The 23,611-nt window shown below is 40.6% G+C and overlaps 1 protein-coding gene across 7 annotated transcripts in view; it reads right to left on the bottom strand.

The window, feature by feature from the left end:
* Positions 1-23,611, bottom strand: part of Immp2l (inner mitochondrial membrane peptidase subunit 2) — an 835,266-nt gene that overhangs the window by 786,869 nt on the left and 24,786 nt on the right. For 6 of the 7 annotated variants that reach the window (XM_051145157.1, XM_051145172.1, XM_051145189.1 and 3 more), the window contains one exon: positions 18-154. In XM_051145157.1, the coding sequence (XP_051001114.1) occupies positions 18-152 (135 nt within the window). In that variant the 5' untranslated portion in view covers positions 153-154. Of the gene's footprint in view, positions 1-17; positions 155-14,768; positions 14,790-23,611 lie in introns of those variants that run through there. The other variant, XM_051145193.1, reaches the window with a different exon arrangement.

Here is a 23,611-nt window from a genome sequence, read left to right as displayed (position 1 = left end):
AACGAAGCTGAATTCACCTGCATAGAGGCTCCTTCTACTCGAGCCACGCAGGCTACCCGATCCAGGAACGTGACCGCCACAGGCACTGCCACGAAGAAGCCTTTACAGAAGGCCTTGAAGCATCTTCTCACCCAGCCTTGTGACTGTGCCATGCCTAGGTACATAAAGACAACAGGTTCAAGATTAGCCAAGAAAACAGATAAGCAAAGCCATCAAAACAACATGGGGGAAGCTAAGATTGGGCGCACTGCAGCTCAGGCCAGAGTATGTCATCCACAGGGCCCTCAGTTTGATCCTCAACATCACAAAAGAAAACTCAGCTGGAGAAGAGTGACCTGTCTCTTAGCATGTTGCAGACCCATGCTTAGAATATATCACGTAAGTCTTCCTTGAGTCCCAAAGGGAAATGCATGAACTCGGATTATGTCTTTCCAGCTTGTCTACTTAGAAATGTAAGTGGAAATGTTAGGAAAAAACAAACCATTCAAAAAGTAAATCATTTCTTTTTTGTTTGTTTGGTTGTTGGTTAGTTGGTTGGTTGGTTTCGTTTGGTTTGGTTTTTCAAGCCAGTGTTTCTCTGTGTTAGCCTCGGCTGTCCTGGACTCGATTTGTAGACCAGGCTGGCCTCAAACTCACAGCAATCCGCCTGCCTCTGCCTCCCGAGTGCTGGGATTAAAGGCGTGTGTCACCACGCCCAGCAAAAGTAAATCCTTTTCTGTTGCTCTAACAGTACAGAAGCACAATCTTATTTCCCTAATAGAAGTTTAGTGAGACGCGTGTTTAATGCCACCAGCGGGTATTGCCAATCCGCAGAGTGTACCCTTAGCAGCAGCATTCACAGCTCTCTTTCTTCCCCACACCACACTGTACTGGTAGTATACCCTGCCCTCCCAGGCAATGTCTCTCTACTTCATGCCCTGATATTCTGTCTTTCCTGAACCCTTCTCCAAACACAGCTGCACAATAGTCCGTGAACCAAGGATACCTTGTTCACATCTCTTCACAGTGGTGATTTTCTATGGGAAGTAAGATGTTAGGCTCAGCTAAGACAAGGAAATAGAAGAGGCCCCAAGAGGGCCCTAGAAACCTACAAGAAGGATATCATGATGGGTACATCAGGGCCTGGGGGGGGGGCATCTGCTCAAACTATTGCACTAACCTAGGACAATACAAGGAATAAACATCAAACCCCTACTCTGATCATTCTCCACAGTTATATGGAGAGTGGGAACTGACTCTGACATGAACTCTGGTGCTCCATATTTGACCACCTCCTCTTGATGGGGAGGCCTGGTGGCACTCAAAGAAAGAATAAGCAGAATATCAAGATGAGACTTGATAGCCTGTGACCATATAGTGGGGGAGGAGGTCCCCCTCAGTCACAGACCTAGGGAAGGGGAATAGGGTGAAAGCAGAAGGGAGGGAGGGAGGGAGGGAGAAGGAGGAATGGAGGATACAAGTGATGGAATGGCAATTGAACTGTAATCTGAATAAATTGATCAAATTAAAAAAAAAAAAAAAAAAGACAAGCCCATTCAAGTTCAAGCTGACTCTGGCATCCACTGTCTTTCCTGCCCTTCACTGGGCATTGAATTAAGATAAATAAATAAATTCCATCTCTTCATTTAATCTGTGTAGTTACTGGCTCAGTTCTGAAAAAACTAAAGAGCCAAGACTTGGCTCTGCAAAAGTTAGTTAGTATTACAAATAAAAGTAGCCATCTTAAGCTATAAAATAAAAAACTATTTAGATTGCCAAGTAACAGAATTAAAAGGCCCTATGTCTACAACACCATGAAGACGGCTTAATTGTCTTGCACCACTTTCACCCATGAAATATACCACTTCCTATTCTTTTAAAACTGCTGCTGGAAAAGTGAGTCCTAATACAACAAGGAAGCCTGTGACAGCTGGGGTGGAAATCACTACATAAGAATTCAACATGCATGCACCCTTCCATTTGCCTAAAACCATGTGCTTAACAGTCACATTTTCTAGGAATCTGGAGATTGACCTCAGGGCCTCATACACATGAAAAATAATAAAGAATCAAGAGATATCATCCTTTTAGACCAACTGCAAGCAGTTGTGTAAATAAAGAATGGCACTGGATAAATAAGATAAATGACATTTGTTCACTGTTGCATTTACTCAAGATTCAGGTACAAGTCACAACCAGAAAAGGAAGAAGGTGGGACAGTCACAGAGAACTCCTGACTTGTTTTTTTGTTTGTTTGTTTGTTTTGCTTTTGTTTTGTTTTTTGAATCATGAAACTCCTTCAGCCAAAAACCTACAAATCAGCTCACTTCCCAGGAAACCTAAGATTTCTTGTCCTCTTGAGAGTAGATCCAAAAGAAGTGGAAATGCAATTAGACAAAGTATGTGCCAAAAAGGAATAGGCCAAGACTTAATTTTGGCTTTTCCTTTTTTTTTTTTTTTTTTTTTAGTTTCTAAAAACCACACACAGCAATACCGTGACAATATTCATATCATAGAAATGGCAACAAGCAAAACTACTCATGAAGACAAGAACTGTTCAGGTAGACAGATAGATGATAGATAGATAGATAGATAGATAGATAGATAGATAGATAGATAGATAGATAGAGTGGATGCATGGATGCATGGATGGATGGATGGATGGATGGATGGATGGATGGATGCATGGATGCATGGATGGATGCATGGATGCATGGATGGATGCATGGATGGATGGATGGATGGATGGATGGATGAATTCAACCCTCACAGCATCATGTTTTTGCTTTTCTGGGGAGGTTGTAGAAGAAAGACGCCACTGGGGGCATGTTGCTGAAGGATATAGCTCATCCTTGTCCCTTCTCTTCCTTCTGCTTCCTCTGATCCCTGACAAGAGCTTCCCCAGAAAGCCCACAACACACTGAAACTGTAAGCAGAACAAATATTTTGGTCCTTGAGCTGTTTAATGTCAGATGTCAGATGTTGGTCATAACACTAAGATGGGGGGGGGGGGGCGGAGATCTGAGAAATCCATGATAACAAAAAAATAAAGAAAGGAAGGAAAAGGAGAAATAAGTTTTAAAATAAAGTAACTGGAGACAAGAAAACGTAATGGGTGAGTGCATTACACACATGCATGAAAATGTCACAAATGAAGCCCAATATTACTTAGTAACTAGTATATACTAATAAAAAAAATTTACAAAACCAGAAAAGTGATATCAAAATTCTTCCCAGACATTTACTTCTCAAAAGTTTTCTTTGGTGAAGTATATTATTTTAAAGGAAAATGTTAAGATTTAGTTTAATTTTTTAATTAATTGCATGTGTGAGAGAGGAGGGTGCATGTATGCATGGAAGTACTAGTGAGGCCAGATGCATTGAAACCACAGAAGCTGCAGTTGCAAATGGTTATAAGCCACCTGATATGAGTGCTAGGAACTGAACTCGGGTCCTCAGGAGGAGCAATATGTGCTCCTAACCATGGAGCAAGCTCTCCAATCCTGCAACTGTATAATTTAACCATGACACATGAGGCAAGAAAGAGGAGCTTGTGACAAAAGAATGTTGCTGCCTCTGTGACAAAAACTGATATACTCATGGATCTTCCTCCTAAGTCTAGGAGACTACTTCATTTATCTTGAAGGGGTTGTTCCTTTATGAGATTGCTAGAGACATGTGGGTTGAGCCCATTGTTTGTCAGACTGCAATGGAACGAAACATCCTCTAGAGTTATCGACCTAGGGCACTGGCTTTCATACACTGACCACATGGAACATGAAGAAATGCTGTTTCCAACCCAGTACTCCTCACACATATGCACATCTATAGATACACACACACACACACACACACACACACACACGCACACACACACACACACACACACACCAAAGAAAGCAGTAACTTAAACCACCAAACAACACCTATCCAGAGTCTGATATATTTCATTTAAAAAAAAAAAAGCCTACTAGGTGGGCATGGTAATACACACCCTTAATCACAGCAGTCAGGGAGTCAGAGGCCAGAGGATATCTGTGAGTTCAAGTCCAGCCTGGTCTACAGAGTGAGTCCCAGTCTAGACAGGGTAACTTAGTAAAAGCCCTGTTCCAATACAAAAATAAACTATTAGGTATTAATCAATAAATTGTTTTCTATCATCTACTCAGGAATCTTTTCCTTCATTTCCACCTAAATGAATATATAAATATCTTAATAACTAATGCCCTTTAAAAACCTCCCCTGTACCGCAAGCAGGAAGACACTGTATGTGGACTGGTTCCTGCGTAATAACTGTCACTGACAGTGACAGAGGTATATATGTGTGCATGGTAAAAATGAAGACCAGTAAGTTTTATGCAGCTTTCAATATATATTGCATAATCTTAACAGTCACCTTAACATGTAATCTTTTATACCAAATTGAAATAAATATAACTCCAGACTAACTTTAGAAAATAAATGTAAAAACATGTTTCATTCACTCTTCCACCAACTGTAATCTTAAGTAAAATTATGTACAAGTCCCTACATCTGGTACCCAAGAAAGGCATCTGGCCCAGGATGCTGAATATTTCTATGAGCAGTTTCAAGTACTGCATCAATGAACTGACATGTTTCATTCATTCAGACTCAACTTTAACGTGAGCCCTTAATTAATTTCTCTTCTGTGATATATTTCACCTATAACCCAAACACATTTATTAAGTCCCTTTATGATCTCCCCAATATATGTAATAGGCTTTTCAGGGCTGGAGAGATGGCTCAGAGGTTCAGAGCACTGCCTGTTCTTCCAAAGGTCCTGAGTTCAATTCCCAGCAACCATATGGTAGCTCACAACCATCTATAATGAGATCTGGTGCCATCTTCTGGCATGCAAGTGTACATGCAGACAAAACATTGTATACATAATAAATAAGTAAATCTCTAAAAAAGAAAAAAAAAACCAAATCTTTTCAACAGACTCTTTCACCAGTGACCCACTATGATCATCCACATGATGTAACAACAATAGAATAATTTTGGCATTTTTATTTTATTTTGTTTTGTCTTAACATTCAATTTTATGGGCTGGAGAGATGGCTCAGAGGTTAAGAGCACTGACTGCTCTTCCAGAAGTCCTGAGTTCAATTCCCCGCAAACACATGGTGGCTCACAACCAACCATCCATAATGTGATCTGACTCCCTCTTCTGGTCTGCGGGTGTACATACAGGCAGAACACTGTATATGTAATAATAAATAAATAAATCTTCTTTTTAAAAAAAATATTCAATCTTATATTATAGATGTTTTGCCTGCATGTATGTATGTGCACCATTTGTGTGCCTGGTACCTGAGAAGGTCAGAAGAAAAGATCAGATCCCCAGGAACTGGAGGGGTTGGTTGGTTGGTTGGTTGGTTGGTTGGTTGGTTGGTTGGTTTAAGACAGGGCTTCATCATGTAGCACTTGACTAGCCTGGAACTTACTCTGTTGACCAGACTGGCCTTAAACTCACAGAGGTTCACCTGCCTTACCTCTCAAGAGCTGGGATTAAAGGTGTGAGCCACTGCAGCAGCCTTGGCATATTTATTGAACTGCTAAGTTCAGATGAAAGAGATCAATTTTCCTCAACTTCAGATTTCATTAGTTTGGTCTCTCTGAAAACACTTCTAGCTGGAGCTGCTTTCAGATCTTTAATATTGCTAAAGGCTCTTTTACATGATTTGCAGTGTGTGTTAGCTGGCCTCTGGCTGTTGTGAAAGAACACTCCCTAGGAAGTTTAAAGAAAGAAGGGCTGCCTGTCTTTGGCTCACAGTTCAAGAGGATTCATGGAGCTGCTGACAGGACTGCCTCTGTCCTCTGCACAATCAAGCCAGGGCAAGAACTTTTCAGTTAAGGGACTATCAGAAGCATGCAGGAAGCATGCCAACTTGATGGCATTCTAACACTGCTCCATGCCAAAGAAGAAGAGAATAAATACAAGCCAACTAGTGACCAAAGTGAGAGGTGGATGTTCAGAGGCTCAAAGGGGAGGTTCAGTGCAGTCCTGTCTCCTCTGATTGGTGGAGGACCACATGTTTCAGAATAATAAAATACTGTTAAAGGATTGCAGCTATCAAATTCAGAAGAACTACCCACAGATGAGGAAATGGACACTGCATTTCCATGGCAAGGCATACCTGGTGCTACCTGCATGGCTTTGGGATGGACCTGACTCGGGCAACAAGGGAATGAACAAAGGACAGACACACAGACACAGATATACAGGAGAGCTGGGTCTAGACGGGTTGTGCATTCTGATGGAGATACACCAGCACCAGCTCAGAAGTTGAGAGCAATAATTTTATACAAGTGAGTGTGAAAGAAGCTCATTTATTGTCTACGCCAAGAGGAGGCAGATTTAGCTGCTCTTGTTGGGTGGTTCTCTCGGGGTGATGGTGGAGGGGAGCAGTATCAAGCAGTTAACATCTGGGAGAAGGAAGCTATAACTCGCTCACTGTCAGTATCTGCTCAGGGACCAGGGGAAGGCCTTGCCATTTCCCTGAGAATGACTGACCCAGGGAAGGCTTTGTCATGCCAAGAGACTGAGGCAGTGGGGTCCTGACATGGCTGTGCTCCTGTCGTCTGCTCTCCCCTCTTTTCCTTAAATGTTCCAGTGTGGCTTAGCTACTAGTTCAGAGGAAGCTCTGCACAGTCTCTGGAATCCAACAGAAATGAATCCCTGGGGCTCTGGCCGGGGGTTACTCAAAACAAGGAGAACTAGTTAGGTCCTCCCTCTGCCATGTGCCTCTCTCAGGGCTACTTGTAAAACCTGGGCCCTGAAGTGCAATCCTTCAGGCTCTGGTGAATATTAGCAACAATGGTTCTCACCCCACTTTGGAGGGCAATTCTCTCCATGCCCTTAAGGAAATGTTAGTTTGTTGGCAAGCTTGCAAAAGATAGTGTAATTGCTTACCAATCCTTTCATAACCCAGAGGCAGGCTTTTGAGGCTGTACTCCCCTACTGGATCTGATTTGACAGAGCCTGCCCTTTTTTTTTTTTTTTTTTTTTTTTTTTTTTTTTTTTTTTAAGAAAACAGCCTTGCATCTATGGAGTTATAAGTAAGACCCCAGAAATCAAAATCAAAAATAGGAAGACATTAGGGTCAGTTGACCAGTGAGCCCACCCACAATCCTCCCATTCCTTCCCAAGCAGCCAAACCACTGCCCTCTCCTCTGCAAACCAAGGGCATGGCTGCAGAACAGGATCTAAAACCCAAAGAAGCTGCAGCATTCTCACCCCACCTCTGAGACTCCTCAAGATCTGTCCCCAAGTGCCAACACTATCTCTGGATTCTGCCTGTCCCATGGCTCACACTGATGCACAGAATATGCTCCCTAACTTTGTTTAAGCACTTCTCATGGGGGCCTCCCTTTCCCTGACCCATGGAAATAGTCAAGTTCCCATGCTGGTGGTACCTGTTATAAACCACACTGCTTAGGGGCTGATCTAACTGGCACAGAGAATGAAGAAATGGCACACAGGCATTCAGGAAGCTGGGGTCCATGATGGAGACACACACCATGATGGAGACACACCAACAGCAGCAACCAGGAAACTCAGGCACTGGTGTCTGTGGCCTGGCCATGCTCATATCAACAATACCCTCAAGATTTCAACAATCACTCAGGACCTCACCCATTCCCATACACACCAAACCAGAAATTTTAAGATCTATAGCACTGGTATTTTGGTTAAATGTATCATTCATTACCTTATCTATATGTATTGCCAAAGAATCATCACAGCGGCATATCTAGATTTCTGTTCATATTTTAAATGCTGAGAAATACCAAACAGCTTCCTTGCAGAATGCATCCTTTAAACAATAACAAAACAGTACTAAAATAATCCACATAAAGAGGAAAATTGTTTTTCAGCTACCTCATTCAAGTAGTAATGTATGCAAGTGACAGAGGTTCATAGCTTTGCTCCTGAGAAAATTATTGCTTAAAAAGTAAGCACACCTGGTTCATTGCTGAAGTACTTAAACTGAGAATAATTTTAAATAAGCTTTCAGATTCAGGTGAAATTGTATTTACAAGCTGGAATACAACAGCTGAAAGCGAAGGTGTCTTGGTGATGCTGACCTCAGCCACATAAGCACCCACACTATCAACTACTCCTCTGTAACAACTTGGTATGGGTTGATCATACATGAATTCAGCGAAAACAATTCTTGATTCTACTTATATTTCAACCAGCACAAAGTCACCAGTCACTTATCCATAGCAACAAGGGGTGATAAACATATTCCAAGTCATCCCAATTATAAACACCATGAAAGTTGTGTAGAAAGTTTGACGGTAAGAGGAAGGCAGTAAGGACCTTATACACAACCTAACCTACAATTTGATCAGCCATAGTGCGAGTTAAGAGGAGGGAAGAAATACCATCAAACTATCAATGTCAGACATACGAATATCTGCCATACAACTTCAAAATCATTTAACACACACATGCACACACACACACATGCACACACACACAACCATATATGCTGTTACTATATTTGCATAAGCAAGATTACTAAAGGCTGCCTTTGTATGAGCCAATGAAAGACATAGAATAAAAATAAAATAGACTAAATTCTAAAAAGCCAAAGAGCTTCAGAAATACACAAAAGAAGTAAAAGATACATGGAAAGGACAGGCTACACCATAAAGTAAGCCAAATACAGCCTCAGCTGCTCCATTCCTGGAGGCAGGGAAGTGAACGAAAAAAGAAGCCAGGTGCAAGGCAGGCCATCCTACCCTCAGGACTGCAGTACAGCCCTCCCAGCCTCGTGCCTACATAAGGATCCTGGGAAAGCAGTGGTTCTTCTAACAGACAGGACAGTGGTAGACAGAAATCACATTCTGTCACTCTAGATGCCTGGGAGAGCATGGGTCAGCCATGTCCTAATAGAGACTCCATTGTTAAAAACTGGGCTACTCTGAGGACCTCGTGTCAAGGAACATTTTAGGCCAACAGGCCTCAATTTAACCTGGCCACAGCTGAGGGAAGGTCCAGAAAGGCAGCTGTAGAGAGCAAGAGGGCTGGCCACTGACACACCAAATGATGCGAACTGCAGGAGGCTCAGATCAGTCAGGGAAATACACAGAGAAAGGCCCTACCCTCAGAAGCCAGGGGCAGACCTCATCAACTGAGAAGTACCCTGGACTTTAAAGCTCTCTTCCTCTGCTCATGAAGCCACAGAATTCAATCCTGAGTAACAGGTAACAGATGACACTATTGAAACTTATTCCACCATCAATAGTGTACCCACTTACTACCTCACAATAGGCACCATCTTTCGGCCTGAGTGTGGGTGCCGAAACCACATTCAAACCGTAACATGCAGTAAGAACGCAGCTACCCAGGGATAGAGCTCAGTGACACAGTATGTTATCGTACACAAGGTCCCACGTTTAGTACATGGCAGTACATGCAAAATGTCTTCATCAATACACATAAATCCATAAAACAGAGACTTGGTCATCTTTAAATTTTAAATTTCAATATCAAAGGCCACACCTCTTTTGTCTGAAATTTTTTCAAATGTTAAAAAGAACAGACTATAATAAAGTTAGCTAAAAAAAAAAAAAAAAAAAAAAAAACACTGAACTCAGGCAGAAGAGATGGCTCAGTGGTTAAGAGCACTGGCTGCACTCCCAGAGGTCATGATTTCAATTCTCAGAACCCACATGGCAGCTCACAACTGTCTGAAACTCCAGTTCCAAAGGATCTGGCACTCTCTCACAGACATACATGCAGTCAAAACATGAATGCAAATAAAATTAATTAATTAAAAAAGAATAATAATAAAAACTTTAAAAGCACACTGAACTCTGGCCAAAAAAAAAAAGACTAACTGAAGGTAAATCTCAGGAAGCTGACTAAATGGTCCTTTATCTTGACTTAACATTGCGTCTTTAACACAGAAAACCATAAGACTTTGCTGCTAGACTTACATATATCTATATACTAAGACACTGACATACTCAATTCTGAGTCAGGAATATTTAAAAGCAAACTATTTTCAAAGCTATACTTTAAAATAATGGGTAAAAAGAGAAAATACGACCTGAAGGCAACTAAGACGTAGAGGTGCATAAATGCTTCCTGCGTTTGGGCTAAAAGCGAGCTTCAACTTGTCCACTCTGCCCTCGAAAGTGCAGGCCCCGCCCTGCCTGCGTGGCTCTAGGCGTATTATATAGAAGAAGCTTCAGGAGGGGGCAGAACAGTGTTCAGATCACAGATCATTTAAAACAGGGAACATATGTCATAAGAGAACTCTTGCCTAGCAAGCATGAGGCCCAGAGTCTCAGCCTCAGAGTCTCCCCCAACAAAAGACAAAACAGAAATGGCGGATTATCTCATTGACCCAAATGTGCTTATTTATGAAAATCCTCAGGATTTAAGAAGATTAAAAGCATTCATGCCAGGTGTGATGGTGCACAGCTTTAATCCACGCACTTGGGAGATAGAGGCATGAGGATAGTTTGAGAATAGCCTGCTCTACATAGCAAGTTCTAGGACAGCCAAGACTACATAGAGAGATCCTATTACAAAAGCTGGGGCAGTATTCATATTATTTTTAAACTAAACACACACACACCCATGAAACATGAAGTATACCTAGTTGCTATAACACCTAATAAATAAACTCTGTTCTAGTTTTATTCTGTTCCTGTGATAAAATATTCTGACCGAAAGCAACTTCGGGTAGGAAGGGGCTTGTTATTTCAGCTTACAATTCATAGTCGGTCACCGGGCAAAACCAGGCAGGAACTCAAGCAGGAGCCTGATGCAGAAACCACAGAGCGACACTGCTTGCAAACAATCGTTATCAATCAGACTTGCACACAAGCCCATCTGATCTGGCCAATGCTTCAGTTAAGGCTTCCTTTTCAGGTGCCTCGGCTGTATCAAGTTGACAGGTAAAGCAACCATCACAAATATAGTGATAGTCTGGATAGGTTTTGAATCTTTCCCTACCCCGAAAGTGACAGATTAAGGACAATCCTCGTTGGCCAGCTAATAAGAACTAGGGAGTGACAAACATGTGTTTAGAACTGTTGTGTTCTGAGGATACTTTTAACAACACATACCAAAATGATGATGCACACCTCTAGAGCTAGCACTTTGGGGGTATGGGGGTGGGGGTCTGAAGCACAAGAATCACTATGAGTTCAAGGCTACACTAAGTTACACAGTAAGTCCATGGCTAGTATAAATAGATAAATAAATAAATAGATAAATAAATAGATAAATAAATGAATAAATGAAATACTTGTGCCAGTATGAACTTAAAAAGGAAGATCCTGCCTCAAAAGCTAAATAACTAAATAAACAGATGAAATACGTATCTGTGCCAGACTAGACAAGAATAAATCAGATCACTATTATCAAAAGAGGCAAGAAAAGAAGAATAAAGGCTAGAACTGCACCAAAAAAAAAAAAAAAAAAAAAAAAGAAAGAAAGAAAGAAAGAAAGAAAGAAAAAGAAAAGAAAAGAAAGCATAATGCAGAAAGCTGACAAAATAAGTGAATCATACTTTAGGTGCATGACTGAAAAATGCTCATTATTGCCAAACAGAGTCTGTCTCACCCCAGCACTGGGTCAGAAGGGACCGGCAGATAGATCCCTGGAGCTTGCTGGCCACTCAGCCTAGCTGAGACAGTCAACTGCAGGGACAGTGAAAACCTTGTTTCAGAAAATAAGGTAGAGCACAATCAAGGAAGATACCAAAGTCAACTTCTGGCCTACATACACATACACACACACACACACACACACACACACACACACACACACACACACACACACACATCAACATATATCACTCACATACATGCAGAAGTCAGAGTATTCGTTATAAAATTTCTATAACTCTTCTATATGCTTAACCCTTTCAGTAAAATGCTAGAAGAAAGTAAAAATAAATTATCTTTGGCAAATATTTTGGACAAAAAGAACATATTTATCAAAGAAGGCCTGTGTTTGAGGTAGTGAAGACAGTGATGATGGCAGGTCTTTCAGAAACCACATTAAATAAAATCCATAATACATCACTGGGCCTTCTAGGAACTGGCTCAAATCAGTCTCATCCAAAAACAGCCTCATCCTGTGACATGTTTACAACAAAAGCCCCATCTCCAATTTCAGCAGTTAAAATGCTATAGATTCCAAAAACTAATAATTTATCTTAAAAATTAGTAGGGCTATGAGTAGCTTTTTAGAGAATGAAAAAAATCCAATTAAATCATAACCATTAGCAAAGAGAAGCTTGGTAAACTTTAAATTTCAATAACTCCCGAATTTGAATTTCATCACTGTGCAGAAAACATGGCCACTGACACTAAGAGAAGAGGAAGGCCACATGGACTGTAACCAACAGTCTTGCCAGCCATGTGTTACCCACAGCCCAAACATAGCAACTGGTGGAGCTTGGACTGATTTCATCATAAACATATTTACTCACAAAGCTATACTTTTAAATAGTAATGAATATTATTTTAGACTCTTAGAATACTCATAAAGTAACATAAAATATTGCAGTACTTATCATTTGGGTCATATGTAAAATGGGCTTTCCAAAGAAAGCTTATAATGGAGGAAAACATTCATCTTAATTTAAAAAGAAAAATAAAACTCAACAATCTTTTTGTTTTGTTTTGTTTAATTTGTTCACTTTACATCCCAGTTATAGCCCCCTCCCTCATTGCCTCCCAACCCACCCTCCTTCCCTCCCTCGTACCCTCTCCCTCCCTCTCCTAGTCCTCAAAAAGGGGAGCCCCCCTCCCCTAACATCCGACCCCAGTCTATCAAGTCTCATCTATACTAATACTACCTATATCCTTTTCCTCTGTGGCCTGGCAAGGCTGCCCCACCAGACAGAAGTGATTAACGTCAGCGATGGGCAGAGTTCATGTCAGGAGTTGCCCCTACTCCCCATATGGTGGGACCCACCAGGAGACTGCTGCCTAACTACTACATCTGAGCAGAGGGCCTAGGTCCACACCGTGCATGGTCCTGGGTTGGTGAAACTCAACAAACTTAAAAATAAAAGAAAGGAAGAAAAAAAAAAGAAAAAAGAAAAAAGCCTGCAATCCTATCACTTAGGGAGGGAGAGGCAGGGAGATCTCTGTGAGTTCGAGGCCAGCCTTGTCTACAAAGCAGGTCCAGAACAGCCAAGGGTACACAGAGAGACCCTGTCTGGAAAAAAACAAAAACCAAAACCAAAACCTAAGAAACTGGGCTAGCAAGATGACTATTCAGAAAAGGGCTGGCTGCCAAAGCAGATGACCTGAGTTCAATCCCCAGGAGCCCATACAAGGGCAGAAGAGAACATACACCCTACAAATTGTACTCTGACCTCAACTCGTATGCTGTGGTACATGACCCTCCACACACAAATAAATGAGTAAAGAAATATAATTTTTAAAATGAAAGAAATAAGATTAAGACAAGAAAAATAAGGTAATAGTCAGAACTTAGAAGGTTAAACACAAAATAAACAAGATTAGGCAGTGTGAGAGCAATGGGAAAATACCAACAGAAGCAGGAGACACACAGGTTATGAATGAAGGTCTCTTACATGAGCCTTTTCTCCTTGTCTATCTTACCTGACACATGTCAGCTCACACTCTGACACTCTATTTTATTCAGATCACAGCAAGCAACTTAGGTCTTATTTTGGGTACAAGGAGCTCACTAGGGATCAAGAGTGGGTGCTACAACCTCTCTTTTTTGTTTGTGTTTTGTTTGGGTTTCAAGATCTTGTCCCTAGGGCTAGGGAGACAGCAAATAAAGCCTTGGCATGCGAATAGCAAGACCAGAGTGCCCATCCTCAGAGCCCATGTAGAAGCCCAGTGGGCACGCAGCCTTCCTGTGATCTCAATGGGCAGGAAGGAGAGCTGTCTCCTTGCCTCTAAGGAACTGTCTCCCCAGACTAGAAGGAACAATAAGCTCTGGGCTCATCAAAAGACCCTGCCTCAATACATGTGGTGAAGAGAGACTGAGTAATACATCAATCGTCAACTGTGGGCCATACCCAGGTACACACATGTCCAACTGCACACACATGCATGCATACACAAGTAAGCACATGTTCACGACATGCCTACATAAAACATGGTTCCAGGGGTTCATGATAATCCTATACTGATCTCTATCTACTCTTAATGCATCAAAAACAGCACAGGCTTTCTTAGACTAAAATTGCCTAAAATTAAATATATTGTATCAATTCAAGTTCTTATGGAGAAATAAGATGAGCACTTGATCAGGGGGTAGGAAGGCTTCGCAAATCACAGACCACAGACATAGATGAGAAGGAAGTGTTCCCCAAACAAAGAGGGACTGAAAAATGTCATGAAATTAGCAAAGTTGCACCAACCCCAGGTACTGATGGGACTCCTCATAAAATGAGAAATATAAAAATTATAAACACAAACTCCTGCAGCATGGAAGGACATTAGGGTCCTGATTAGTCTGTCAAAAATAAAACCTGTCCAAAGCATAGTTGGAAGATTTGGAAAGGTGCCCACAGCTCATCTATGGCAGCTGCAGGTCTGCGGGGAGCTTACCCAGCAGTGGGCAGGCTCAGTAATGGATAAAGATGCAAGCCAAGGAAAAAGATTTATGCAATTTAAGACAAAAGGAGAAAAAGGAAAAGAAAAAGAAAAACTTAATTAAAAAAATTTTTTTTAAACAACAAAAACTTTGTTATGTGACTGGGATGACTGGGGTGCTGTTAATTTACAAGCACAAATGCACGCACCTGCATGCACAGGCGTCACTTGCTGAAATGACAAGCAAGGCCAAGGTGGAAATACAAGCTAAATAAAGAAATCCATAAACAAATACAGCCAAGAGGCCGCAGTACAAAGAAGCTCACTCACACTATGAAGCCCGGAGCCCCAGGCAGATGGAACACAGCACTACCCAGACTCAAGTGTCTGCTGCACAGAAAGGCCAGCATTATAATGAGCCTCTGATGCGTACTGGAGCATATGGGGCTGGGGACACTGGCAAGGCTGCTCCCCACAGAAATGCCCTCTTCTGATTGGTGCACACTTGCTCATACAGTAGAGGAGACTGTTCAAGATAACTGAGAAACTGTTTTCAAAGCCTGTGAAATTTTAAATATGCAATGTCCTTAAGCTACTATGTCTAAGTATCTGTCCATCAAAATATGCAGAATTATTTGTAGAAACACAAAACAGTATAAAACAATTTTAAGAATTCTTTTAAAAGGCATTCACAACGATCCCAAGTATGTAATAACAAAAAGTATGAGAAGTTGGAAACAACATAAAATACCACCAGATTATCAATATTACTTTTCATACATTATTTGTTAGGAACTTGACCACTGAGATACAATGGCTTTCAACACAGTAGAGTACAGCAGTATGTAGCTTTCCACCGTTGTGGTGGGAGAGTCTTATAAGAAGTCAGTAGGAGCTGGAGAGATGGCTCAGCTGTTAAGAGTACTGGCTGTTCCTTCACAAGACTCAAGCGCAGTTTCCATCTAACACCCACATGTTGGCTCACAAACATCCATAACTCCAGTTCCAGGGGCTCTGAGGGCCCCTTCCAGTCTCCATAAGTACCAGGCATGCATACAAAACACAGATATTCATGCAGGCAAAGCACTCATACACAGAAAATAACTTTTAAAGCCTTTATTATAAAATGTGTGATTAATACTGTGTCTGTATGTGTGTGTGAGAGAGAGAGAGAGAGACAGAGAGAAACAGAGACAGAGAGAAAAAGTGACAGAGACAGAGACAGAGAGAGAAGCTCTGGTGGTTCTTTAACAGGTAAACTATTCAAAAGGTGAAAGCTAATACTACTACTCTGCACAATGAATTAGACTTAGCTTCTTTCTTCTAGCAAAAAGAATGTAGATACTCTCCAAGTTCTGACACTAGTCATGGAAAGCGTAGCTTCTTCCAGTCACACCGTCCCTCCCTTGGCTCACCACTCCTATGCACATCCTATTGCACTCTGTCCTAACACACACGCAGACAGGAGCTGAGGCCTCCCTCTCACCCAGAGCCAGCTCCTACTAACCAGCCACGTTGTGAGAGCAGCCATCCAGGCAGCTAGCACCTCTATCTCAGGTAGACCTGATGAAAATGATGCGCAGCTCAGCTGCTCCTAAAGCTCTGACCCACAGAAACTATGAGAGATAATAAACACTGTAATCGAATAAACCTGGGGAAATTTGCTTGAAAGATTTAAGTAATATAAAAGAAATCCATGAAAAAGGCTGAAAGACGCATGAACACAAATTTGGTGTATTGAGAGGAAAAGATGAATCACAATCTCAAGAGGCAGGAATCAAGAGTAGATATTTAAGTCTACATATAAACATGACTCCAGAAAATGGAAATATTAATAAGTAAAAATATAAAATAATCCCTTTGGGGAAAAAAGTCATTTCTGAACATTTTACAAGATCTAGAAAACATAAAAAGAAAAAGAAAAAATTTTAAATATGAGCTGTGGCTATGGTTCTATAGTATTGTTTCCACTTAACTTTAGCAAGGCACAGGTTCCATTTTTAGCACCATAAAAAATACTTTTTAAATACAACAAGATTAAAAGGAAATTAGCATAAGACATTGTAACACAGTCTGACAAAAATAGCTCAGTCAGTAACGTGCCTTATGAGTTCATGGTCAATGAGTGACCCTGTCTCCAATCAATGTGGACAGCTCATAATTATGAATGTGCGTGTGGGTGGGTACGTGTTTGTGTGCACACATCTGTAGGTGCCTGCAAATGCTAAAAGCATCAGATCCTCCTGGATCTTATGTTACAAGCAGCTGTGAGCCACCCACATGGGTTCTGGGAATTGAACTTGAGTCTTCAAGGACAGTATGTGCTCTTAAACACTGAGTCATCTCTACAGCCTTAAACTGCAGCATATATTAATAACAGGTCAGCATTTTTAAACCATATAATGCATCTAAACAATAAGAAAAAAAAGACTAAATGTAGCAGGTGCTTGTGCTCTCAGATAAACTCTAGGGAAACCAGGAATATTAAGCACACAGGTTGGTCTCTTAACAAAAGGATGTATACATGCTTCCACACAGAAGACCGGGAGTGGTTGTTATTAATAGCCTGGTGATCCATGCTACCTGCAGGGTCCGACCACATGCAAATCCCCCACACTGTTATGTCTATCCCATATGTACTTTATAGCCTGGTGACCTCTATGCTACCTGTATGACAGAGACCACACCAGATCCAGCTAAGCTGTAGCTATCATCTTCATGGTAGAGGTCACATGCACGTTGAAAAGGAGTTTTGGTGTAGTCATGCCTTAAGCACATGGGATTGAGATCAATGTTACCAGGAAACATTTTTCCAAAATTGCACCGTACTTAAACATGTCTAAAATAAACTCACGTGGATCATTACTCTACCAACCGTGGCATTTGTGGAGACCCCACAACTAAAAAAAGGTATGTGTGTGTATATATATATATTCTACTAAAAGCAAAATATGGGGCATGGTAAAAATAAAGACATTGAACTGTTAATAGTAAAATAAAAATCTCACCTTTTATAACCTATCATACTGATAAAAGAAATTTTAAAGAATGCCAGTACTCAGTAGAAGGGAATAGACAGACTTCCCAGGAGTATAATAAGGTATGGTGTTGTTGAGCTAAACATGGAAATGTGTACCAAAATGTTACTAGAACAAAACTTCTCTTGTTCAGAACTCACTTTGAGGAATTTCCTACAGAGGTGTAAAAATAAGATCAAAGATATTTTAACACACTATTATTTACAACACTGAGAAACTTAAAATTTAGATGTCCAACAATATGACAAAGTCATGGTGTGCCCTGCAGCAAATAATGCCAAAGATGTTTTTTTAAATGTTCAACATGTTGTTTTGATAATAAGTTAGAATTGTGCATGTCTATTGTGTTTTGAATAAAAATGGTCATCATAGGCTGATAGGGAGTGGCACTACTAGAAGGTGTGGTGGTGTTGTATGGGTGTGGCCTTGTGGTGGTGTTGTATGGGTGTGGCCTTGTTCAAAGAAGTGTTTCACTGGGGGTATGCTTTGAGGTTTCAGAAGCCCAAGCCAGATCCAGTGTCCCTCTCTTCCTTGTGGCTGCCAATCAGCATGTAGAACTCTCAGTTCCTTCTCCAGCACCATGTCTTGCCTGCATGCTGCCATGATTCCACCATAGATGATAGCTGTAGTGGACATAAACATGCTTTTGAAGCCTACAGATAATAGACTAAGCCTCTAAACTGTAAGCCAGCACCAATTAAATGTTTTTTTCCTTATAAGACTTGCCTTGGTTATGGTGTCTCTTCACAACAATAAAAACTAACAACACATCTATGAACCCATTTATGTGAAATTTCAGACACAGTCAGCCATCAAAGAGTTCATGGGTGATTAGAGAAATGGGCTAGTAGTTAAAAGCACTTCCAGAGAGCATGTTGGGCTCCCAGCACACTCAGTGAGCAGCTGACAATCACCCATAACTCCAGCTCTAGGATGACATCCTCTTCCTGCCTATGTGAGTATATGCATATGTGGCACTTATGCACACAGACACATACACATCGATAGAATATTTTAAAAGATTGCTCAATAAATGAAGATAACTCATATTAACTGTTAATTTTCAGGTGAAGAATTTTTACCTTCTATTTTTCCATGTTACTTGAATTTCTAATAATAGGTATGTAAATAGTTTATATACTATACTATATAGTATATTTTATACTTTTATATATTAGTTATATTTTATATGTACATGGTATATTTTGTATAGTACATTTTATATACTAAAGCAAAATTAATTACAACAGATACTACTTTCATGCAAACTCATTGAAGAGAATAATGTTGGTGCAACATGAAAATCAAGTTGGTTTAAATACAATCTTCCCAGCACACAAAGATTTGAATACCATCCAGGACGAACTTTCTCATATCAGAGAGGGTGTCTCATTTAGTGACTACAGGATTTCCTACTATTCAGATACTAATGATAGCTGACAATGCAAATAAAGAAATTCACTGACTCAGCCATATCCTCAAAAAGTAAAATATAAATGGCGACATCCTGGAACAGATTTTTTTACCAATATCTTTATTACTTTGAATTATGTGTCATGTATCTGTCTGTCCTCTCTCTCTCTCTCTCTCTCATGTGTGTGTGTGTGTGTGTGTGTGTGTGCGCGTGTGTGTGTGTGTGTGTGTGTGTGTGTGTGTGTGTGTGTGAAGGTGCCTCCAGAGGCCAAAGGCTTCAGTCAAATCTCCTGGAGCTGGAATTAAAAGCGGTTGTGAGTTGTTCAATAGGGGTGCTGGGAACCCAATTCAGGTCCTTTCCACGAGCAGTAAGTACCTTTAATCACTGAGCCACGTCTCCAGGCTCAGTCTGGAGCTGATTTCTGAGTTGGATGAAATTGGTCTGTATTAAAGTGAATGACTTTACAACATAGGACTCACTACAACCAGGGTCTAAGGACGGTGATACGGTTACTAATGTCTGTCCAACAGGGTTGTTTTTGCTTGGTGCCTTTGTTTTTGTTTTTGTTTGCGGGGTATGGGGGTGTTTTGTTTTGTTTTTAACCTATTGCTGCTTTTTTAGGTCTATTTATAAAAATTCCAGCAATTTCAAATTATCTGCTGTAATCTCATTATGAGCCCTATATTTGAACAGCATGATTTTCAATAATTAATGATTTTCTAAAATGCACAAAGGCATTGGTAGTAAAAATTTTTATACTATTTTGAGTAGGAAGATTCCTAGAGAAGGGAGAACAGAGACAAAAAGAGACTTTCCCTTAATATAGTTTCACTGGGAAATTATAGTTTAAAAAAATACCAACAATCAAGCTATAATGTAAATAAATTATAATAAAAAACCAAAAAATACCAAATTCACACTAACATCAATTTTTACCACACCGTTAAGTATCCACAATGCATATGTAAGAAACATCATCTTACACACATCTCTAAGCAAGTAAGAAAATTAAAAAGTCAGCAACTGTAAAAGTGAAGGACCAATCCAACTGAGCTTCAGATACAGTTCCTCCCCTAGGTAGGATTCCAGAAAAGGGAAACATACACAGTGAAGAAAATCATTCTGAAACTCTTTTAGATACACTGCAGTACAAAAGAAATAAGTAAAAATATTAGTTGGGAAGCAGAATGCATAGTGTGAATAAAAAGAACATGGGGAAGTCAAAGAAGCATGATGTGGGGGAAGTAATGAGTTTGTCTCAGACATGGCCCCTAAGCTTGATTACCTTGCCTCAGCAACCACTGAATGGGACACAGGGACATGACGGTATAATAGGAGCCTTGAATATCACATTCTGCAGCCAAGAAAATGAATGTTCAGAGAAGAGCACTGGACACACATATACAGGAAAACCTGGACCTACACTTAGTTGTCGGCATAGACAACTAAGAGGAAAGAATCTCACTTTCTGGTCTTGACAATATTAAAGACCGGGATATGGAGCTTCAAATGGTAAAGTAGATAATGCAATTTTTATTTAAGTAATCTGTGGCTAAAATATATTATAAGCCATGTTGGGAGGAAGAATTTCAGTGAGAGGGGGAAGGGATAAGAGGGTGATTGGGGTGAAAAATAACCAAAATTTATTACATACACCTATGGAACTGTCAAAAATTATTAAAAACATAAGCTAAGTAAAGTGACACTCAAAATTAATTACCTTTATTATCATGCTCACATGAAGTTTCCTTTGTAGATGCAAAAAAATCTTTTAAATTTATAAGCCATGCTTCTACACTAATTCCTAGAGAACAGCACGGAGACGAGTTAGCTTTTTAATTAATCTGCACCTCTCTATACCCAACGGGAATGAACTGAAGACCAGCAATGAATGAGAAAGCTCCCAAATTTGAAGAGTGTATGAAAATGTACACTGTCATTCTGGAAAAGTCAGGAAGGCCTTATGATCCAACCTGCCTCTCATTCTTCAGCACCCACTCTTTGCACATCAATAACCATCTACTGGGTGCTTGATAGGTAGGAGACATCATACCAGCCTCTAGGTATCCACATAGATACACAATGTTGTTACACACAGTGCCTTGGGAACAGTCTTGCCTTGTGATAAGGTCAGAGGGCCATAGAAATACAATGAAGAACAAATTTATTAAGGAAACTGGTAAGCTAATGCCATAAGAAACCAAACTCTACCTATTCTGGACTTCTGGCTTCTATGGTCCTTTCATACTCAAAGAATGACTGTATCATTCAAACAGCTGTCCCAGGGTCCACATGATAGTTAGCCACAGTGGCCTCCTGAAAAGATACAAACTGGATAGCTACCACCTCCTGACTGCCATCCTTCAGCTCCCTGTTGCTATAGGATGGGGACCACCTGCTCAGGCTTAATGCACAGGTTAATGATGATCAGTCAGATCCTGGTCTCATCGCATCTGCTCTTTCAGACACTTTGTCTTCTCACTTAATCACTTCTATTTTTCTTCACCTTGGCACTTTTGTACCCTGCAAGTTAGCATAGACAACCGTAGAACCAGAAATCCATTCTGATTCGGTATGTCTGAGTGAGATGCCTTCCTCTGTGCTCTTGCAAATCCTATAACTCCTCTGGCATAGTATTTGTCACATGTTATTTTCTCATCTTTATCTTCCATCAACTACACATTGTGAGAGCAGAGTCTCATTCACTGTGATACTGCTTTAGCTTGTCCTTTGAAGTCCAATGTTTCCTGCACTTTTACTGAAGAAATTAAAGACTTCCTATAATTTCTACTAGTTTTATTTATTTTAGTAAATTGACCTCATGTTTCTTGTCCTTATAATCTCCCTAAAGTCATATTTTGAATTTGAAGGATGTTATGTATATATCATGGAAAAAGGGATTCTCAAACAGGTGCTCAGTCTAATTCTCTTTAAAATGATTGGGGTTTTAGTCCTGTATTTGGGATTTCATTTTGTTTGTGTTTTGGCTTAAGCATCCTTTTGAGATAGGGTCATGTTATATAGCTTACTTCGGTTTTCCTTAAAAGTTTTTTATTACAATTTTCTTTTGCTTTCTTTTGATTTTTTTCAATATTTTTCTTTTTATGTTTGCATATGCATGTGTTTCTGTCTGTCTTTGTGAGTATATGCAAAACGTGCGGGTGCCCACAGAAACCAGAAGAGGAGCTGAAGTTACAGGCAGTTGAGAGTTGAGTTCCCCTCTCTCAGCCCATCATGACCCAGGTGCTGGGAAAAGAACTCAGGTTCTCTGGGAGAGCAGGAAGCACTTTTAACTCTGAGGCATGACTACAGGCCCCTTTTGTGTCTTGGTTGGCTTTGTTTTCAGAAGTGGTTCCACTATGTAGCCCAGGCTGGTCTTAAACTCACTATGTAACCCAAGTTGGCCTCAAGTTCACAGTGATGCCCCTGCCTCAGTCTCTTAAATGCTGGGATAGAGGGACTGCCCCACCACACCTTAGAAGAAAAGGTAATGTTTTTTTAACCTGAACTCTGAGTAATCCAAAGTGTCCCTGATACTCAGAGGCTGAATCGAATAGGCACAAACTAGGCAGAACCATGAGGATGCTGCCTGGCTTCAACACAGCTTCATTTATCCCTTTCTTTATTTTTAAAGAATGGAACTCTAAGAAAGATTTTCCTTGTGAGAAATTCACCGAGTAAGAATAGGAAAGGGGAGAAAATTAAAGCCTCTGCCTTAACAGAATCCATGGTGGATAGAGGCTGGTTGTGTGCAATTCACATCCTAATGGCTTTCATATTTCTTGATTACACTAAATTCATCCCTGTCGGATTTATGGGTCCGTTGTTGTGATAAAATGAGAAATACCATTTGAATGCAGAAATATCCCAGCAGAGAGAAAGGAACCTACGTTCTGAGGACTATATTTATGCTCTCATGCATCTATTTCTAAACATATTTTACCTTACTATACTTAATGACATTGTTTATATACCAACCTTGAAGTTAATGATTCATAATATATAATGCCAAAAATAATCTAGTTGAGCAACAGAACAGCCCACTATAAATGCCAGCTGCAGCTGTTTTATATATTTCAGAGAGCTATCCCATCTCACCTTAATCGTGCCTTAGTAGAAAACTGCCTCAAACGGGAAAGGTCCTCCAGACTCATACAGTGGGAAGTTTTAACCACTTGGCAGTCAAGAAACGCCAAGGGAAGAGGCAAGTGCCACCAGGAGTGGATCATCACTCGACCTTCCAAAAACCCTGAGGGGAATCGATGTGCTGGGGACACACTGAAGAGGAATGAGCAGAAATGGAATTCCCTCAGAATTCCTTCTTGCCAACATGTGCAGAGCAACACAGCCTTGAGGAAAAGAAGTCATAGAAACACCTGCAACCAAACCCCCACCACCACCACTGCAGTGGAACAGTTGGGTGACTGGAAACCTTTGGGGCTGAACGCACATAATTGTGAGAGCTACTGAGCTGAGAAGCCACCAAACTAATTTTCATCTCTTCTGGGAAATCTCAGGAGACTTCTCACTGGCAGTGGCCTCTTCCCTCTCCAGCGCCACTGGCACTCTCTAACTACACCTGTGTCTGACAAACAGCATT

This window comes from Acomys russatus, chromosome 1 (assembly GCF_903995435.1).
Source record: "Acomys russatus chromosome 1, mAcoRus1.1, whole genome shotgun sequence".
NCBI lineage: Eukaryota > Metazoa > Chordata > Mammalia > Rodentia > Muridae > Acomys > Acomys russatus.
Note: the sequence above shows the minus strand (reverse complement) of the source record. Positions and strands in the feature narration are given on the sequence as shown.